The sequence below is a fragment of the Ixodes scapularis genome, unplaced genomic scaffold (assembly GCF_016920785.2).
Source record: "Ixodes scapularis isolate PalLabHiFi unplaced genomic scaffold, ASM1692078v2 PGA_scaffold6__148_contigs__length_123643588, whole genome shotgun sequence".
NCBI classification, from domain to species: domain Eukaryota; kingdom Metazoa; phylum Arthropoda; class Arachnida; order Ixodida; family Ixodidae; genus Ixodes; species Ixodes scapularis.
In genome coordinates, this window is record NW_024609881.1 from 58,443,754 (window position 1) to 58,464,158 (window position 20,405).

Here is a 20,405-nt window from a genome sequence, read left to right on the forward strand (position 1 = left end):
ATGCTGAACCGAAATCTGGATTCCACAAAACACACGTCAAAAGTGTGCAACGGGATGCTACAAACACAAAAACATCACTCATACAGCGATATCTCAAATGTATGACCGTATTTCCCCCCCACAAAAAGGAGGCACATTTGACAGAAATGTTTACGTCTTGTTCCTCCGAGACGGGGAGGGGACGGCCTCGCATCCTCTCCGCCTTGCCGCCTTGAGGGAGCGAAGCGAAGAGAGGAAGAAACAAGATATCTCTACGTCACGCGCCTCATCAGCCTGGTTCAATCTCTACCTTTTTTTCCAAAAGTATGGCCGTCCATTTGAGATATCGCCTTGCGAGTAGTGTTGTAGGGATTGTAGGGCCTACATCTCCTGCATTGTTGTTTTTTCTAATCCAGATTTCGGTTCACCATCCCATTAAAGGTATGGCATAAATCGGTTCCTTAACGCATCCGTTAAGATTTTATGTGAAGATGGCCAAAGAAAAAAAGGATGGTGCATTTTTTTCATCAAAATTTAAAAAAATGCACTTATCCAAAGAAAAAGCTAAAACTTGAGAATCTGATATTGCCTGGAAACAATAGGCGTCTGAACAGCACAATGGCAGACAGTGGAGGCAGGTAAAAGCGAAGGTGCAACAACCGATTTCCGACAGCGGAGAATGCTTTTGAGTGAAAAGCGGCGTGAGTACTTGCGGCGCACTGCACAATTTCCTTATTTATGCCAATAAAACGCGATGAACGAACGCAAAACCAACCAGAAAGGCCCTTTGTCGGGATATTTCGAGCACGTGTCAATAACTGCCACCCCTTCTCGTCTGTTACACTACCCGGATGTCTCATTTACAGATAGCTGCCGTAGGTAGCAAACTCATGCTCCGAATTTGTTACTTTTTGAATTTTTGAACTACCCCAACTAACTATACAGTCAGACCCGTTCAAAACTAACTGCATAAAACAGCCGGTTTCAATCGGTATACCCAATAATTTCCTATGGCAGAAACCACTTACAACAAATTTTAACAATTTGTTTGTTATACGCAGAGACTTCTAGATATGCTGAACGTGGCGAAAATGTCGGAATTTTTTTCACCATGTTCAACATGGCGAATGTTATTGTCCGACGAAGAATTTCACTATATGCGGAACTAGAGACGTTGGTTTCCTAGGCAGCGTGTTTAGACCTTATCTAAAGTGTTTCGCCAGCACGTCGTAAACCATTCCGTTGAAAGTTATGCTGCGTCCTGTTTAGATCTTCCTTTGTTTTGTCAGTGTTGTTTCGGCTTATTATCCAGTAATTACAGTCACCGACCGATTTTTCGTATGCCGATAATTTGGACTTGTTAGATATTTCGGACATAAAGGGGGAACCGTGACCTAGTTGATAGAAATAGTGCATATTCACGACCAACGTTTCGGACAGCTTAAGTTTGAAAGTTATAATTTGGGGAAAAAATCGTCGCGCGTGATCAGTGGGAAACACCACTGAGAAGTGGCCATTTTGGATTTTATGTTGGCTGCACATGGATTGGCTTGGTTTGGCAGCGCTACTTGAACACTGCCAAGTCATAATGCTAGGTGACGCTGTACGGCTTTTTATTTTTTTCTCTCTATGCGCATCATTATCAACATCATTGTTGCTTCCACTTTGCTTTGTTCATTCGCCATTGCAGATATGGACTTGTGCCCCTCATCTAGACTCTGTGAATCATGTTTTCGGACTACGCTGGATTGGATGTCAATGCCCCATCTGTTCTTCTGCCACCGCAATCTGCTGCTAAGCAGCGCAGAAAGTGTTCGACCATAACCAGTCTTGGGTAAGTTACTTTTAAAAAGTAATTCGTTACAGTTACAGTTACTTTCAGAAAAAAGTAGCGAAGTTACCGTTACAGTTACCGCAACAAAAAAGTAACTCGTTACAGTTACAGTTACTTTTAAAAAGTAACCACGTTACTTTTCAGTTACTTTTCTATAGCACAAAAAAAAATTAGGAAAAACTAGAAAACGCTTTTCACCAAGTTTATTAGCATAAAATTAAAAAGTGTGCTTTTTACTTCATATTGTAAGTTAGCAGCAGTTGATTCTAGAAATTAGTGTCTGAGACTTTCCCTTGTTTGACAACAAACACGTACCTGCCCTTGCTGAACAGGCGCTCGTCTAACGCGCTGGTTGGGATTGCTGTGTTGTTTCGCCGGAACAGGTTTTTGATTGCCGGGTAGGCGTTGAGGCAACAGAGTGCCGTTTTCTGCGGTCAAGTTGTTAGTAACCACCTCCACAACAGCAAAATACTCTCTGTACGCCGGCCATGGTAGTTCTTTGTTCTCGTCAACATTCATATCCTTGGTAGCACTAGCACATTGCTGGCTCGTTGACGGTCGCGCTGGGTTCATAGAGTCCCTGGACATATTTCAGTTCGTACCCGGCAAGCCAGAAACAAAGCCCGCGCAAACTGCAGTAAATTTTGCCTCGACTGTTGACACTACACCGGAGTAGTGGCGCAAATCAAAATACGAAACATGCGCAGTGCCCTCCGCCTGTATTGGAGATGCATGTTTGATTCAACTGATTAAAAAGCGTTTGAGCAGAAAAAAGAAAAAAAAACCGCGAAAGAGATAGTTCTTCAAGATACCAAGATGTAAGTGTTCAGTCACAAAGTACAAGCGCGTGCTAAAGATAACTACTTTTTTTTTCCACCAAATCTGCACGTGGCTATATTCGGGTCGTGACTGGCGAGAAAGAACGTATTCACAAGTTTGTGTAAAAAATAACTTGACACTCGAAATGTCGGAACAGACAATTTGGAAAGCGCAAAGAATGGCTAAATTGTACTCGTTCAGTGATATATTATTCATAAAAAACTGGAAAGTAACGACAAAAGTAACGTCGTTACTTTCATCGTTACCTCAGAAAAAGTAATAGAACTACAGTTACAAGTTACATTTTCAAAAAGTAACTCGTTACAGTTACAAGTTACCAAAAAAGTAACGAAATTACAGTAACGCGTTACTAGTAACGCGTTACTACCCAAGACTGACCATAACACTATAAAAGAAGGCAGCGATTCTCAAGCTAACAGAAAGTTGCCGAACGCAAACGGAAGCCTAACCTAAAACAAGGCACGCAGGAGTAACCTGAAGCAAGGCACTATTACGGCTTTTTAAAGCCCGCTTAGACGTAATAAAGGCAAGTTTTTTAACCTGCTGATTTTTTAGACTGCTCTAATATTCAGATGTTTTTCAATCCCTGCGAAGTCTGAAAAATCGGTCGGCGACTGTATGTCCGCTCTGTCCAAAAGCTGAAGAGCGTGCCGCTGCTTCGTCATCTTCAACCGTGCCCCACCAAATTGTAGAACAAAATTACGAATTGCAGGACGGCCAGGGAAACAAAGTTTACAATATGCCGAGGCTCGGTCTGCAATATGTTGACTGCATCCGCGCCCAGATTCCGTCAGTTTCAAAACCACCGGTAACAATAAAGTTGATTGGCTGAAAAGCACAGCGGTTATGAAATCTGAAATTCGGTAGGGCAGTACAGCGAAAGGGCGTGACTAAGCGTAACTAAGTGGAGGTTCCATGTCGTGCTAGGAGAAACTTCCGTCTGCATTGCGAGGAAGCTGAACGCCGGAAGTGCCGGAGCTCGCGTGTTTGCTGGTGGTCGAAGGCACTAGAAATTCGATACATCCATTCTGTAGTTTGTTATACGAGACATATTTTGCATGCATATTGTTAAAACATTTTCGCGTGTTCAATATGGGAGTTAATAAGCTGTACCAAGGTTCGTGTTAATTGGGTTTGACTGTACATTCTGAATCCCTGGCTTTTACCCTTTCCGGTATGGAACTTAGTATTGCGAAATTCGGAAATAGTTCTTGTGAAATCGGCAAACGAAAATGATGCCATGGTGGCAAGAGCAGGTAGGCTCACAGGTTGAGCAGGCAGTCTATAAAATAGACTACAGAGCAACCCCCTTATAACGATAATGAAAAAACCCGAAATTTCAGTCGTTAAACCGATTATCGTTGCATCCGCACTAGAAACTGATCATTTCTAGTCTAGGAACTCTAGAAACTGATCGTTATATGCAATACATTGTTATATGTGGTATCGTTATAAGCGGGTTGGACTGTATACCAAGCATTTCTTTCATGCTGTTGCACGGGTGTTGGAGCGAGCTTCCAAAGCATTCACTTAACACCATGAAACTGCTTGCAATCAGTTGGGAACAATTTCTACAGACCGAAGAGTGGGCTCTTGCCTTCTGCTGGCATCACGTTTTTATTATTTCCAGTGAAGACTTTCAGCTTAAAAAACGGGGTGAGGACCGAAATTGTAAATTCAATAGCTTTGGGAACAAAACTTATTTTGGCCTCATATTTGGGTGACTAATTCAGCGACATTTCTTGGTGTCTTTACCCAATTTTCAGTCAAATCGGTGACCACGATCAAAACACTGGAGTACCCTTTAACCCAGGTAAGCTCATTCTCTGAAACAATCTTTGGCCATCTCTGTCCCATATCTTGTATGGATACACCAAGCGACCAACTTACTTTTCCAAGGAACAAATATTCGTTTAACTCGCATGGCCGAAAACTCTGCACTAACGACGAGCATTTGAACGGAGAACAAGAATGGGTGGCGGCAGATTGCTCACGCGTCGGGGCAGGAGCTGCACACTCCACTTATGATGGGGTCCCCAAATATTCCGACTTGCGGTCGCACGGCGGATATGCCGCACAAAATTACTCACCACCGTAGACGTGCGCTTGAAGGACGCCGCCTCGGTCGCCACGTCGACGAGCATCTGGAGCGGGTCCCAGTCGGAAACGGGCTGGGGCGCTTCCAACAACGGCGGCTGCGGCCGGCCTTGTCCGGTACTTTTAAGCATCCTGGAAAAAGGTCAACCAATTAGAGCTCACACTAAAACACCGGTAAAATTTTACCAACTAATAAAATGCACAATAATTACTAAAAAGAAAGAAGCAATACTTTTCATTATCGCCCGTCTCCAATTTATAGTCCCAAAGGGTTTAAGAATTGCAAAACATAGAGAGTCGCGACAGTTATTACTACTCCGCAACCAATGAGATTGATGACAGAACAAAGCCCTGCACTACTTAGGCCGCCAGCAACTGGTATGACATCTGACGGCGGACAAAGGGGCCAAAGTTGAAGCTCAGGAGAGTTGGTACGTACTCGTGAATTAAAACGGCGCAAAGGATGAAAGACCGGATGGTGCTCTGTCTGTGTTCCCTCTTCGTCCAGCCTCTCATCCTTTGCGCCCTTTTAATTCTTGAGTACGACAAAGGGGGCTCGTCGTCTATGTCCCACCGGACGACTGACCGACGTCGCGGTATTTACGGGTCGCGACAAAGACCGATTCGAACGTGTGTGTCGCGCTAGAGTCTTTGACGGAACAAGGGGACCAGAGCGTCCCTTCGGAAGCCCCACCCTCCGGTATGCGGTCGTCGGATTCTGTTGCGCTTCGCCCGCACGTGCACGCCCGGAGCTCGCGAGACGGCGAAAAATCGTCAAAGGCAGAAAGGTTGCGCCGGATGCCGGACGACCGAAAGACCTCCCTGCAGTTCTCGTACTGACGGCGATCATAGCCACCGATCGGATCTTCTTACAAGGAGGACAAGGCGGTGCTTGTGCAGAAGCAGGAGCTAGGAACAAACCGCACACTGTCAGTGACAAACACTCTCTAACCGCAAGCTAGGTCTGAAGCTCCTAGTTTCTTTCCGGCTCTCGTGGAAAGATAGGAACGGGTCTTTTAAATGCAACAAACACCTGATCGAGTAAGCCCGAATTGATTACATGGCATAATTTATATTATGAAGCACGGAAAGGACCCCAATGTGTACACTGCTCGCAAATAAAATAGGTTTTTGGGTCTTTCGACGCATTCGTTCGAGGATATTCCTTTTTATTTTGAATTGGAGAGGGCACTGCAAGGAGCAAATTTAAAAGCGGAATATTAAGGAGAATTCAACAAAAGTAACATTGTAGAAATGCCGAAATTGAAATAAACAATAAAAAAGCCCTCTAAATGCTATCAAATATATATAATAAAAAGAAAAATCCTTTACTTGGCGTCAACTTTTTCGTGCTGATTGTCAAGGGTAGTGTGGCTTCCGCTGCACTCCAGCGCTGTCAAAGCTACTTCAGTGAGTGCGTGGAGTGCGATGCAAGATGAAGAAACAAGCACTTGCAGCAGTGTGGGCTGCAGTACCTTTGACAGCATAGCAGAGAATAGATGACACCGAGTATAGTCATAGACCAGGTTGCTATTACCATGGTCCTTAGATTACCTGGTCTCAAATCTCTTTGTTACATGCTATAGGATAAGCTTTCCCTAGGGCAAAATGGAAGCACCAGAGGCGGATTGCCGACATTAGGAGTCAGCCGGGATGGACGTGGGTTTGGAGAAGCCAGGGCGAAAAAAGTAGCTGGATGTGTCCACTCTTTCAGAAAATCCCACGGACCCGTCGAAAAGACTGACAATTGTAAATGTCATCTATACTTGAGATCTAGGATTCATGTTATTTCTGAACAATTGGAAGGCCATATAAAGGAAGCAACATCTGATTAAAAATAAATTAAATTAAAAAAAACATTTTTTTTCCAGTTTTTGGTATTTTTGACATTTCACTTGTACCGTGTTTTATAATCTATAAGTCACCCCTCCCCCCCCACCCCCCCCCCCCCCCCATTAACTTATGAATGCCCATTTTCACAAAAAAAGGTAATACACGTTTGTACGGCGGGTGCAGCAAAATCTTGATTGATAAACCCGCATATAAGGAGTGAAACTGTAAGGACTAACACATTTGGCACGCATTGCAAAATCCGAATTCCAAACACAGATACCTGAAATTCGGCACGTGGACATAGTTTTGCTAGAAGTTTTATGTTGATTTTTTAGAGTTCAATCCTGAGGTAGTGAAATATTAAAAATAAAGCAAAATTGAAGGCTGTGTATTTCTCACATCCTATACCAGCCTGTTTGTTGTGTGCATACTGGTTCATGAGCTTGCTCCTGGATGGCTTGCTCACCACAAAAACGCTAGAAACCAATAGCAGAGGGTGCCAATCACTGAGGCAATCACAATAATTAATATTTCTTAACGAAATACATGAACAACCACCTGGGGGCAAACTCACACACCAGTATGCAGACGATGAACATCTAATATGGACATAGGAAATGCACGGCCGCCGTTTTTGAAAAAATCGTAAGGGTGCAGGCGAGCTGGTGAATATTAACCATGTTGATTTAACCTGAGAATGGGGTAGAGAAGAAGCATCAAAACGTAGAAGGGACAGAAAATAGACAGGACGACGTCTCAATTTTTATCCTTCTCTACCCCAGTCTCAGGTTAAATCAACATGGCCGTTTTTGATTTATTTTTATTGTTTTGCCACTTCTAACTCAAGCTCTTAAAAAAAAAAAAAACGCACACATGAAACTTTTTGCAAAAAAACTATGTTGCTATGTTCGCATGTCCAATTTCAGGTACGTACATTTGGAGTCTGAATTTTGGGAGGCGTGTCAAATGTGTTAGTCCTCACGGCCAAACCCTGCGTATATGTATTGCGATCGCGATGCACAAGCGGGAACCAGTATCAATATTCTAGCAAGCAAAAAACATAACCCACACGGCAAATTTGCAAAAACAAAAACCATACTTGTAAAAAAAAAGCATACCGTAAAATTTCTAGATAGCCCACCTAATATTAAGAGCAAATCGGCTGAAAGCATGGAGTGGGCTAGTCTTCAATGTACAATCAAAAAAAGTTTAAAAAAATGCTGTTTTTAGGCTGTGTCCCTTCCAAGCTTGTCACGGTGGCGAGGGGCCATGAAGCAAAGATGACTGTTCTTCCCAGTCAGCAGCGTTCGCTTATATCCCGCCATAGTGAACTAGCCGCATTTACGCCGAGGCCATCATTGATCCCAACTACCAACTGTTACTAAGAGCATCCCAACTATTACTACAAGTGGGCTATCTCTCGGTGTTTTAAAGAAAAACATAGCAAATCAAGCCAAAAATAAGGGTGGGCTATCTTTCGGGGATGGGGCATCTCTCGCGATTTTACGGTACAAGTCACAGTTATATAAAAACATGCCAACGAAAGTTTAAAAAAAGAAAATGGAACTTAAACATTGGAAAATACGGTCTATAGACGTTCGCAAGCAGCCAGGCTTCAAGAGCTTGTCTGGGCACCGTGGACGGAAAACACTTTTTTTGGGCACCAGTCTGGAAACTGTGGGTACGCCTCAGCAATGCTCGACTATCGGATGATCTACCCACACCAGCAGCAAGATGGCGGAGCCCGGAGGCCGTTCTTGCAAACGTCTATAGATCCACGTCGCTTGTGGCAACAAGGCTTATTAGGGCAGAGACCGCCAAGGTTTCTAGACAGAAAGTGGCCCATCCGAGGAGCATGCCATTACTTCTGTGCCTTGCCCGTGTTGGGTGCCTTCTTTCTTCCGTAGACCGCAGGGAAGATGGTCGGGACATAGGACGGGTGAGCCTCGGACTCCTTCCTGCAGTTGCCCACAAAGTGGGCGCTGCAGATCCTGGCCGACTGGGACGGAACCCAGTCAGAACCGTCCTCCCTGCAACAATTAAACAATCTGAGACCTCTGGCGTGAACCGCGGAACAAAATCGAGACAAGGTGATAAAGACACTGGCAGGCCCGTGCATGCAAAGGTGCAGTACGCAACGTCTGCTGTGCATAGCAGGTTACGTATCTTGAGAAATTTAAAATAACTAACAGGCACAGGACGAAGAAGGCAAGAAGGAATTTGAAATATGTTTATATGCTGTAATTGAGGAGACGTAAAAAATAAATTTAGTTGCACCTTAAAGGGGAACGGAAACAAAATTTTAGCTCTTATTTCTTTGCTTAGCCATAAACTATATTGTGTCAGCACCACAGAAACAACCCCCCCCCCCCCCCCCCCCCCCCAAACACCAGTCTTCTGCTCGTAAACTGATTTTAAAACAAATAAAATGACTCCTCAATACCACCTAAGCTTGTTTTCTTGAACGCGAACCGTGGGTTAAAGTTAACTGTTGTCCCTAGAAGAGGGAATCCTAGGTCACGTGACTGGAGAGCAGGGGCGTCGAGGGAGGAGCAGTACCTACAAGCAAAATGGCCGCGAAATCGGTTGATGAGGGCTAATAGTTCTTCTTGGTTCTGCTGAACATTTATTTCGATCCGGCTGTTATATCAATGACGCACCATAACCTATTAGCACGTCAAGCAAAGCGGTAGTTCAGAGGGACTACTAAACTAACCGACGGTAGCATTCCGCGAACGCATCACTCTTCAGCAGTCCGCAATCCAAGACATATGACGGTACATAAGCCTTGCAAGTGTTTTTATGGCGAGTTAAAAATGTTTTGCGAACGAGCGTTGGTATATATTTATACTAACAAGTTTAATTTGTTACACTATGCACGCCAACTTGTGAGCAACGATTACTTTGCGAAGAAATGGGATTATCCTCAATAAAGTCTTCGTTCCGGGTGAACAGCTGGGACATTGTACTGTTTTTTGTTCGCAGTGCGCCGACAGTATGCCGACAGCATCGAGGTTTCTACATATCCCCGGTGGCCAAAAATTCACCGGTGACGAGAAGCTTAGCTCCTCGTGACCGGTGGATCGGTTGGGCAAAAAGAAAAGGGGGCAAACAGTTGAGATCAGCAGGAATCGCAGAAACGTGCGTTGCAAGGAACAAAAACGAGACTACAGCACCGGCGTTGCCAGACTGGAAAGCACACGGGAAAGTTATGCGTTGTTTATGGCGAAACATATTGAAGGAAATGTTTCTTACATTTTCGAATATTCGTCGGCAAACTCTAGCATAGTAGCTAAACTTTCTTCGTACCATCTGAAGCAAATAAATTGGTCTTCAAGTACAACATTACTATATTTTGACTTAAAATACCATACTGGACCGATAACAATTAGCGGAAAAAGAGGATAAACAAAATGACTGGCTTGTTTTGCCGATAGATGGCGCATCTTACTGCCCAATCAAAAATAATTATTGTTGTTCTATATCCAGCCGTTTATTACAGTACCTAGGTACTTTTTCCTTCCTAGGCACCATGGTTTACCATCGTTTCGAGAAAACCGGCCCTGGTAGTTGGGAGGCCACTCACGGAAGTACAGCACAAATGTATACACAACTCAGGCTTGAACGGAATCGCAAAGCTTAACAAGAAATCCACAGTGCTTCTGCAACGTGCATTTCACACTGTCAAGATCGCCGTTCTTAACAGACGAAAGGTAGGAGCTTGATCTTAGGATGCAGGGACCTCTGCCAGGCCAACCGTACTACTCCCCCCCCACCACCTCCCGGATGCGGTGTGAATAATGCACTCAAATATGGCACCCAGAGAATACCTCATATAGCTTGCAGGTGTTGCTATTACAGGTTATAGACAGCTGTTTCTACTTACTGCTTCCCTCAACTCCTACTTCTGCGGTGTGAAAGTAACACTGTGAACTGAATGCTTGCAGCATGGTTGCAAATGACGCTATGAGCAAGCTAGACCACAGGGCGTGCAGCCCTCGGAAATTACTACTAGGCACGTGTTGAAGCCACCAAGCAGCATTGCTCACAACTACAATACCCTTGGCCGTGCAGAGGACCGTGCAAAGGTCCGTGACGTCACGAGTGCAATATGCAATGCGCTTCTCGCTGGCCGATTTTGAAGTGAGAGGTGGAGAGCTTGCAGCTATGTCATTTCGTTTCAGTACCCCCTTAAAGGGGCATTCAAGTGGATTATGAGATTGTCTATTTATGGTGATAACTCATTCTATGGGCTCTAAGCAACCCCAAAAACCCGAAATGACACGCGTGGAATTTCTCCATTACAAATCTAATCAAGATCGTGGCATGCTCCTCTTTCTGCGCCTTGAAGCAGACACCGGGACGCTGTCGGACGGCATTTTCAAACAATAATTGTTTCATTACGTCTCCCGCACTTGGAGATTTGATGTTTCATAATGCCTAGAAAGATCAATAATAGAAACATTCGGAATCTCCACACAATTACTAATTTCATAAGTCGAATTTTATAGAGGTGGCAGGGACCTGAGCACGGCATTCCCAAGAAAAGATAGTGTCTGTGCATCTAGAACTGGTCATTTTTATTGACTAAAGCCCAGCAAACAATATGCCATCAAAAACAAACTTCTATAAAAAGCAGTTCAGTACCCCTTTAATCCTATGGGCAAAGTTAGCATTGAATATGCAACATGCTGCTTTTTTCTTTTCTTAGTTCATTTTATTTTATTTTAGGATATGACACAATAATGTACAATTATGTTTAGACCCACAGCCAAATCAGTTTGGAGTCTAATAACAAAATTAATTTTTGAATGCAACGGGCAAAGTGAACAACGTACAATATAAGTAACAGGAAATACAAACATAAAGATAATTAGCACGACAAATCTCTGAGCTTAACTTTTATCTTGCTATCACACACCACAGAGCACTATAGCAAATGACACTCACACCTTACACACGAAAAATAAAGCAAAATTCAAACAAACCGCGCTGACTGACAACTCTTTTTATATAACTTTGTCTTCTTCAACCTCTAGCACCACCGAATTTCCCAATTCACGCGCACCGATCTCCTAGATGCCTAAAAATGTTTTCTCTTTTTCTGTCAGGTGTAAAGATGGTGTACTTATACAGTTGTTATAGTTCCTGGCGATATGTTCTGCTTCGATAATTTCTCGTGTTAATTGGTTTCTGTTCCTGCCTAAAATTGTACAGGATGGCAAGTGAACGTCGCACCCACAATCCCGGCAGTGTATGCCTAGATGCCCTGAGTTGGCTCTGGAGCTGTTGTTGTGTTCCCGGAGCCTATCGTTAAGGCATCGTCCGGTCTGACCAATGTACACTTTCCCGCACGAAAGGGGAAATGAGTACACCACTTCATCGGCACACTCAACGAACCTGTTCTGATGGTTTTTGGTGCAGCATACTGTTCGGTGGAAATCAGGTGAGTTGACTTGTTTACACAAGTTGCCAAGCTTATTGGGAGCAGTAAAGACGACAGTGATGTTGAACTTGTTTGCAATTTTCTTGATTCCATGGGAGAACCTGTGGAAGTATGGAAGCACGACAGGTCTCGTAGATCTTTCTCTGGCTCTTGGTGTGATATATGATGTCGTATTTTTTGTTTTCAAGATGCTCTCAGCAATTGATGTTAATAATGACGTGGGATATCCGGCGGATGTTAATCTGGAAATTTGGGCATCGAAGCTTATTGAAATAGAATGCTCGCAAGATTTTTGAAGAGAGTTACTTAGACATAATTTGACGATTCCTCTTTTTACTAGCTTAGAATGTGCCGAATTGTACGGAAGAATTGGTTTTTTATTCCTTGGCTCATATTTCCAGCATATATGAGTGTGCAAAAATATTCCAAAAGCCGGGAATCATAATGATCAAAAAAACTGCTCCGACTTTACTCAACAAGATTAACAATTTAATCAAACGTTTCGTCTCCCATGCAGGAAACATCGTCAGTGAAACCTACAAGCAGGAATGAGAGAAAAAACTTCTACAGTCCTATTTAAGCAAGTCCGCATACACATCGGGGAGGGGGCCGCGGTTCGAGTTGCAAGCTGATGAGTCACTTCGGATGAACCATGATTCCACGAACCTGCGTGGACCCCACCTTTGTTCGCGCGCCAGAGTGGACGCATTCTCAAAGTCGAAACAGTGACCCGTATTCCAACAATGGTCTACGAGTTCCGTCTTCGCTCTTGTCGCATGCGTGGCCTTCGCCACGTCCCTTTTGTGTTCGTTTAAGCGAGTGCAGCGCTTCCGGCCTGTCTCCCCAATGTAGGATGCGTCACAGTCTAGACAATTCACTTTATACACAACACCGCACTGGGACTCTGGGGGGGTGTAATCTTTAGGTTTAGAAATGAGGTCACGTAGTTTACGATGGGGTTTGAAAGCAGTACGGATATTCAAAGGGGCGAGGGCCCTGCGAATAGACTCAGAAACACCTCTCAAATAGGGTATTGTTACTTGCCCTGTCCTAAGTCGTCCATTATCCTGACTTCTTCTTTGCCCCATCTGTTTGCGCGTGTTATCAATAAAACGTTTCGGATAATTCCGCTTCATCAACAGGTCAACAATAACAGCATCTTCAGAAGCGCGCAATTGAGGATTAGAAGAAATGCGTTCGGACCGATGTAGTAAGGTTTTTACGACAGCCCTTTTATGTTCGACAGAATGGTGCGAGTTAAAGTTTAAGAGGTTGCCTGTATCGCAAGTTTTGCGGTACACTGTTGTATCTAAGCGACCGTTACTATGTCGGAACACATTAACATCCAGAAAAGGCAGCGCACCGTTCTGTTCAACTTCATGTGTGAATTGGATTGATGATTCAACATTGTTTAAAGCTAAATGAAAGTCAGCAACATGGTCCTTGTTTAAAATTACAAAAGTGTCGTCCACATAACGTTTGTAAAAACCTATCGGGAGCATACCCTGTTCAAGGACAGTTTCCTCCACATACTCCATAACCAGATTTGCCATTGTAACAGAAATTGGGCTACCCATTGGACATCCTTCAATTTGGTGATAAATTTGTCCGCGAAACGTAAAATGCGATTGTTTAAGACAAAAACGCAGCTAAATTACAATATCATCCACCGGTAACGATGTGCGTGATGGGAGGCTGTCATCCCTACGTAGATGTGTTTCGGCTATCTCAACAGCCCGAGAGGTGGGGACATTCGTGAACAAGGACACAACATCAAATGAAACCGCATGGGAGACGAAACGTTTGATTAAATTGTTAATCTTGTTGAGTAAAGTCGGAGCAGTTTTTTTGATCATATATGAGTGTGTTGTAAATTGAGCCCGAGATCGAGGAATCGGATTGATCTTTCTTCCGGAAGCTCATAAGTGATTTCCAGTAGTTTTAGGCAGTTTTTAAAAGTAGAAGAAAGATCAATCCGATTCCTTGATCTCAGGCTCAATTTACAACACACTCATATATGCTGGAAATATGAGCCAAGGAATAAAAAACCAATTCTTCCATACAATTCGGCACATTCTAAGCTAGTAAAAAGAGGAATCGTCAAATTATGTCTAGGTAACTCTCTTCAAAAATCTTGCGAGCATTCTATTTCAATAAGCTTCGATGCCCAAATTTCCAGATTAACATCCGCCGGATATCCCACGTCATTATTAACATCAATTGCTGAGAGCATCTTGAAAACAAAAAATACGACATCATATATCACACCAAGAGCCAGAGAAAGATCTACGAGACCGGTCGTGCTTCCATACTTCCACAGGTTCTCCCATGGAATCAAGAAAATTGCAAACAAGTTCAACATCACTGTCGTCTTTACTGCTCCCAATAAGCTTGGCAACTTGTGTAAACAAGTCAACTCACCTGATTTCCACCGAACAGTATGCTGCACCAAAAACCATCAGAACAGGTTCGTTGAGTGTGCCGATGAAGTGGTGTACTCATTTCCCCTTTCGTGCGGGGAAAGTGTACATTGGTCAGACCGGACGATGCCTTAACGATAGGCTCCGGGAACACAACAACAACAGCTCCAGAGCCAACTCAGGGCATCTAGGCATACACTGCCGGGATTGTGGGTGCGACGTTCACTTGCCATCCTGTACAATTTTAGGCAGGAACAGAAACCAATTAACACGAGAAATTATCGAAGCAGAACATATCGCCAGGAACTATAACAACTGTATAAGTACACCATCTTTACACCTGACAGAAAAAGAGAAAACATTTTTAGGCATCTAGGAGATCGGTGCGCGTGAATTGGGAAATTCGGTGGTGCTAGAGGTTGAAGAAGACAAAGTTATATAAAAAGAGTTGTCAGTCAGCGCGGTTTGTTTGAATTTTGCTTTATTTTTCGTGTGTAAGGCGTGAGTGTCATTTGCTATAGTGCGCTGTGGTGTGTGATATCATGTGCAACCAACTCGCCCAAGCTGCCACGTTAACAAGATACATTTTATCTTGCAACTCGAGCAAATCATTTTTTATAAAGATCCAAAAAAGTTGCCCTTCACTTATACATTGTGAGCTCCTTTGAGCTCCTACCACTGGGGGACACAGCTTTTTCTCTGTGGCAGCATGGATACACACATACCATCTATAACAATGGTAACAAAGGACACAGGGGGCGAGGTACCGGATCACTGAGTGAGAGGACAGTAGTTCAATCTCCATAGATGGTTGCAATCTTTTGCAAAGACGACTAGACGTGTTATCATACTTCTGTTGCAACATTTTCAGACACTCTATGCTAGGAAACCAGCACTAAAACAAACTCGGTATTTAAGCTCGTAGTTTAAATATACTTATGAAAGGAGGGTAAGGTCATGATCAGGAAACCGTATGTTTTGGCACTGAAGAATTCAGGACCGGACGATTAGGTGTCGGACATTTTAGTACTGAGATATTTAAGAATGGCAACGTTTTGATCTGCGCGTGTTTCGGAGTGCAATTATCTTGGTGCGTTACTTTTCTCCTTCGCATTTTACATAAATACAAATCCCTTTATTTATTTTTTTTTAATTTCAAATAATGCCATCCCTGGAGGGCTATTACAGAAGGAGATACTATGCTGTTTTCATAAGCATGTCACGCAAGAAGCCTTATCAGGATGAAACTGTCCCGACATGTTGAACTATAGCAAGCAGTGAAAAAACAGCAACAAGTCACGTGCTTTACTTTCCTATATAAAAATATACGCTCCTGACCCTTCAACTTAATAGCATTGTTTTTACCTGGTCCCACTTGGCCATATGTCACTGTTGTTTCTCAACTATAAAACTATTTATATACACCAGAACATACCAGAACATTCACGAGCATTCACGAGAGCCATATTTTTCCAAGTAAAAATATATATCTGTATTAGGTTTTTGTCATGTTTAAAAATATATAAATGAAGACAAAACGTTGCACTACAAAAGAAATGTCAAGGACGAGAGCCAAATTCGCGATATATGAACCTGTCGCGGACTTGTTTCTTGTTTTCTCCGCTGCTTGTGGGGAGGGGGGGGGGGGGGGGGGGGGAGGAGGGGGGGGGGGGACAGAAGCTGGTCAACAACACAAACACCTGAGTTGCTTTTTTCCCTGCCTCGCCTCTTCTCTCCCAATGGAGAAAGGTATATAATTTGAATCTGAGACACAAACAGAGGAATTTTTAAAAGATATTAAGTAAAGGGAACATAATGGACGCAGCGAACTTGCAGCACCTTATAAATAAGGTCCCTTGTTTTCGGTATATACCAATAAACACAGAAAATTAACCCTCGAGGCGGTTTTCTCAGAATCGGTGAAAACCAAAAGAACCCAAATTTAAGCTGTTCTTAGAAAAAAAGAAAGAAAAAAAGGAAAAAAAGAAAGAAAACGCTAGCTTTAAAGTAAAATCCTTGTTTTGTTTTTTTTTGTCTTGATTTGGAACGATCTGCATTGAACTGTCTTTTGGGTTCTTCCTTTCTATCAAAACCACATTCCTTGCCCCGTTTTTTTTTTTTTTCCTTATCTTTACCAGCATTATTGGGGAAAATGTTTAAAGGCATAACCTATAAATTATAGTATTTTCTCCAGTAATATTAAAAGCCCGCTAAACACCGATTTCTCTCCGGCATTAAAATTAGACACCGAAAAACACCGAAAAAACATACCAGACCAACTGGTATGGGCCTTCGGCCTTTCTGCTGTACTCCCAACTCTCCTGAGCCAAATAAATGAAATGAAATTAAAAGGGAAAAATAAACATCGATAAATAACCCCCGACTTTGAAGAAAAATAAATACCGAAAACACGGCACCCTGCTTATAAACTGCAAGTAACGAAATTCCCGGTAACAAAATTCCCGCTACCAAAATTCCCTGTGCCGAAAGGCCTGGTAGCGAAATTCCCAGCACCGAAACGCCAGGTACCGATGTCCGGCCGTGTACCAAAACGACCGCGTCGCGCCGAAGCGAAAGTGCCCCGAAACGACAGCGTGACGAAAAGGTCCGCACCGAACCGTCGGGGACCAAAAAATCCCACATAAAAACGTAGTAGCTGTGAGCTACGAGCATATGATCTCTATGATGAGTATGGCTATGAGCGAAAGAAACTTACTTTTGCCGCCGCACCGCCGTGATCCAGGCTTGGCGTCGCAGGGCCTCGTACGGTTTTCCGGGGAACCGGTAGAATTTCAAGGAGTGACTAGAATTCCTGAGGTTGTTATTACAACCAACCACACAACAGTATTGCGTTCCGGGCTTGCGTCTCTTTTTCATCATCGCGAGTGCCCGCTTTTGACTAGAGCATCGGGCGATCGGGCTGCGAAACGACGACGAAGACGGTGAAGCGTAGAACTCGCAAAAACGCGACCGACGCGACCAGCCGGTATCAGAGCGTCCCGCTAGGTGCTGGAATGGCGTTGCATTCAGCGGCGATAGCGAAACTGGGCGCTTCGGGCCTATTTAGCCGTTGAATCCTAACGCAAATTTAGCAAATTACATTTTTGTAATTTGACGACAAAATGAACTTTTCAAACCCGACAAAAATGTCACAACAAATGCATATTATAAAAAAGAACAAAAGGATAGTCTGTTGCAAAAAAACTTTGGAAGTCTATTAATAAAATCAAACGTCAGAAGGGCTTTTCAAACATATACAACAAAGAGAGAGAGAGAGAGAGAGAAAGCCCAGTTTACGTAAGCTCGAAAATGAACAGAGATGAAAACAAAAAATATCTGTGTGTGCAAGCATGAAAATAGTTAAAAGGGTAATGACAGGCAAACCGTGCATTACAACAGCTGTTCGAAACTCTACTAATGTAGGGAGATTACAGCAAGGGCAGGTAATAGGAGCACCTGAGAAAATTTCTATTCCTGTTTATATACAATAAGTGTATGCAACTTGGAAATACCAACTCGATGCCTTTTGAGAGTCGTTATTATAGTTCCCCATATTGTCGAGCTTCATTGAATTTTGCTCCTGAGGTGTGGAAATAGCGAATTGATATATTTTTATCATGTGTTTTGTTCTAAATTATGAATGCAAGCTTTGCATCCTTCTTCCGAACTCCCAGTATTGTTAGCCAATGCAAAATTTCTGAGTGCTGAACCATTGTTTCAATTGTTGATAGTGCACTTTTCAAAAAGGCATTGATTAGTCCACCCGATTTTCTTAATAATGATGTTTACCATTTTTCCGATGCGAGTTTTTGACTAGCGACTCATTGTTCCTCTAATGGTTTATGCCTTGAGGGAAAAGAAATGAAATGAACATAACCCTTTGACGCCTAAAACTTTACTTGAAATACTGGAGACCTAGAAATCCTCACGTGGTTTTAGAACACACAGAATAACAGAAATCTGCTCTCAGAAAAAATCACTTTTTTCCTAATTATGTTTTCGAAATGTTTATTGCGTGCAACATTGGTAATTTGCAGCCACGGAGAGGGAGGGTATCACGTGACTTTTTTTTATTCGATTCTTCACTGCTAAGCGCAGGCAACCTCGTCCTTGCAACAAAGGGCGCTAAATTTATTGAGGCGGACATGGCGCGGCAGAAATTAAACAATGCTTAAGTTTTTGCTTCAAAGGATAACTTATAAACAGTGTTGTACATGTTCCTCAAAAAGAATGAACGAAAGCTTGTTCCTAGTTCCTTCCGATTTTTGGGACGCGTTACCGTCACAAGTTCCATCTGTGAAAAAGAAACTCGTTCCCGTTACAGTGTAAAAAATGGAACGTATAGTTACATATACGTTACATTTGTATTTTGCTAATTACCATATTTAGTTAAATCAAGCAAAGATTGTTTTCTCTTTTTTTTATCTATCCCATCAATATGCAACATACGAGTTTGTATGTCGTGATGGAAGGGCACCAGAAGAAGAAAACAAGCGGAAGCAGGGTTTTATTTGTTGATATATTCAAGTTAAAAATCTTAGCTTTTAACCATATTCATGGTTGTAGTGGACGATTGAGACGAGCCGAATGTGAGCACATTGCACGAGCGTTTTACAACAACCTCACACGTTTCAATTTAACGATGTCCCTTGTTAGAACCTAACAATAGTTGCTTCTCTATGTTGCTGTCCGCAAGACGAGCAAGTGCAGGAGAGTGTAGGGCTTTTGGAAGGTCAGTCTTGAAGACTACAAATACTTCTTTGTGAAGGTTGGATTTGTTGTTCAGTTTGAAGGTGGGGGACAAGAGAAGGAATAAAGGTGTTTTTTTTTTTTGTGTATCTTTTAAGTGACCAATGTTAGGGATACAAGGGTGCATTCAATGTCTGGCAACCTGTGATCTTGTTGTAATTGTAGGTCTCGTTATGGAAGTTCAGAAATGTCTGTAGTTGGCCTTAAATTTCTGGGTGCATGCGGATTCGTAGAACCAAAAAAAGTAGCTGAGTTTGAAACGACCCTCTTTCTTTGTCTTTTCCTACGACTAAAAGTTTTGCTTTTTGTGCCGCAGTTTCGGGCACTCAAAAAAAGAATCAATGTCCACCAGCTCTCCTGCACCCGAAACCGTTAGCAAGCGAGGACCGCGAGGACCACACAAAATAATCCATAAGATTAGCCGCCAAAAAGTTAACGAGATCCTGCACTTCGTAAAGATATTGTTTTTGTACTGTCAAAATTTCCCTGTTATAAATAAAATAAAAATTACCCCACTGGACGAAAAAAAGGAACGCCGCTATTCTTTCCGTTGCAGTAAAAATGTAACGCGTTCCCGTTCCAGCGATGCAAAATGGAACGGCGGCGTTCCTTCGTTCCTCCTAAAAGGAACTCGTTCCAGGAACGCCGTTCCGTACAACACTGCTTATACACGTTTGCAAGTCCGGCTTCAGGGCGCTGCCATCTTGCCTGTCTGGGGTGCGCTTGGACCAGTCATAATCCGATTACGAAGCCTTGCTACGGCGTCGTAATCGGATTATGGCCGCTCCCGAGAGCGCACCCCACTGAGGAAGATGGCGGCGCCCTGAGACCGGACTTGCAAACGTGTATAGACAACGCTAAACCAATCTACTCAATAAATAAATAAATAAAAAAAAAAAAAAAAAAAAAAAAAAACGAGACATGTTTGTTGCTTTGAACGCGCACAAGTCACGCACCGACGATACCGAAACCAAGATATCTCACCGGCATCCGTTGACAACTGCACTGATCGAGACGCGGAGAGTGAAAGAGATAAAATAACAAAGCCAAAGCTTACTCACAAGAGTTCATATTCAGCCGGATTCAGATGCTGCTTTTTGCACACGTCCTCCAACACCTAGAACAAGAAAAAAATGCTCTAAACGCATGACAACCATGACAATGATCGCGTCGTCCGCGCGAATCCGCGAACAACACGTTGCGCCCC

At 43.1% G+C, this 20,405-nt stretch overlaps 1 protein-coding gene across 2 annotated transcripts in view; it reads right to left on the bottom strand.

Annotated features, from left to right (window-relative positions):
• LOC8027456 (tether containing UBX domain for GLUT4) overlaps positions 1–20,405 on the bottom strand; it is a 72,789-nt gene that overhangs the window by 41,217 nt on the left and 11,167 nt on the right. The window contains exons 1-3 of one of the 2 annotated variants that reach the window (XM_040218174.3): positions 17,166–17,425; positions 8,449–8,613; positions 4,744–4,882 (exon numbers count right to left, since the gene is read on the bottom strand). In XM_040218174.3, the coding sequence (XP_040074108.1) occupies positions 4,744–4,882; positions 8,449–8,613; positions 17,166–17,329 (468 nt within the window). In that variant the 5' untranslated portion in view covers positions 17,330–17,425. Of the gene's footprint in view, positions 1–4,743; positions 4,883–8,448; positions 8,614–17,165; positions 17,426–20,259; positions 20,316–20,405 lie in introns of those variants that run through there. The other variant, XM_040218176.3, reaches the window with a different exon arrangement.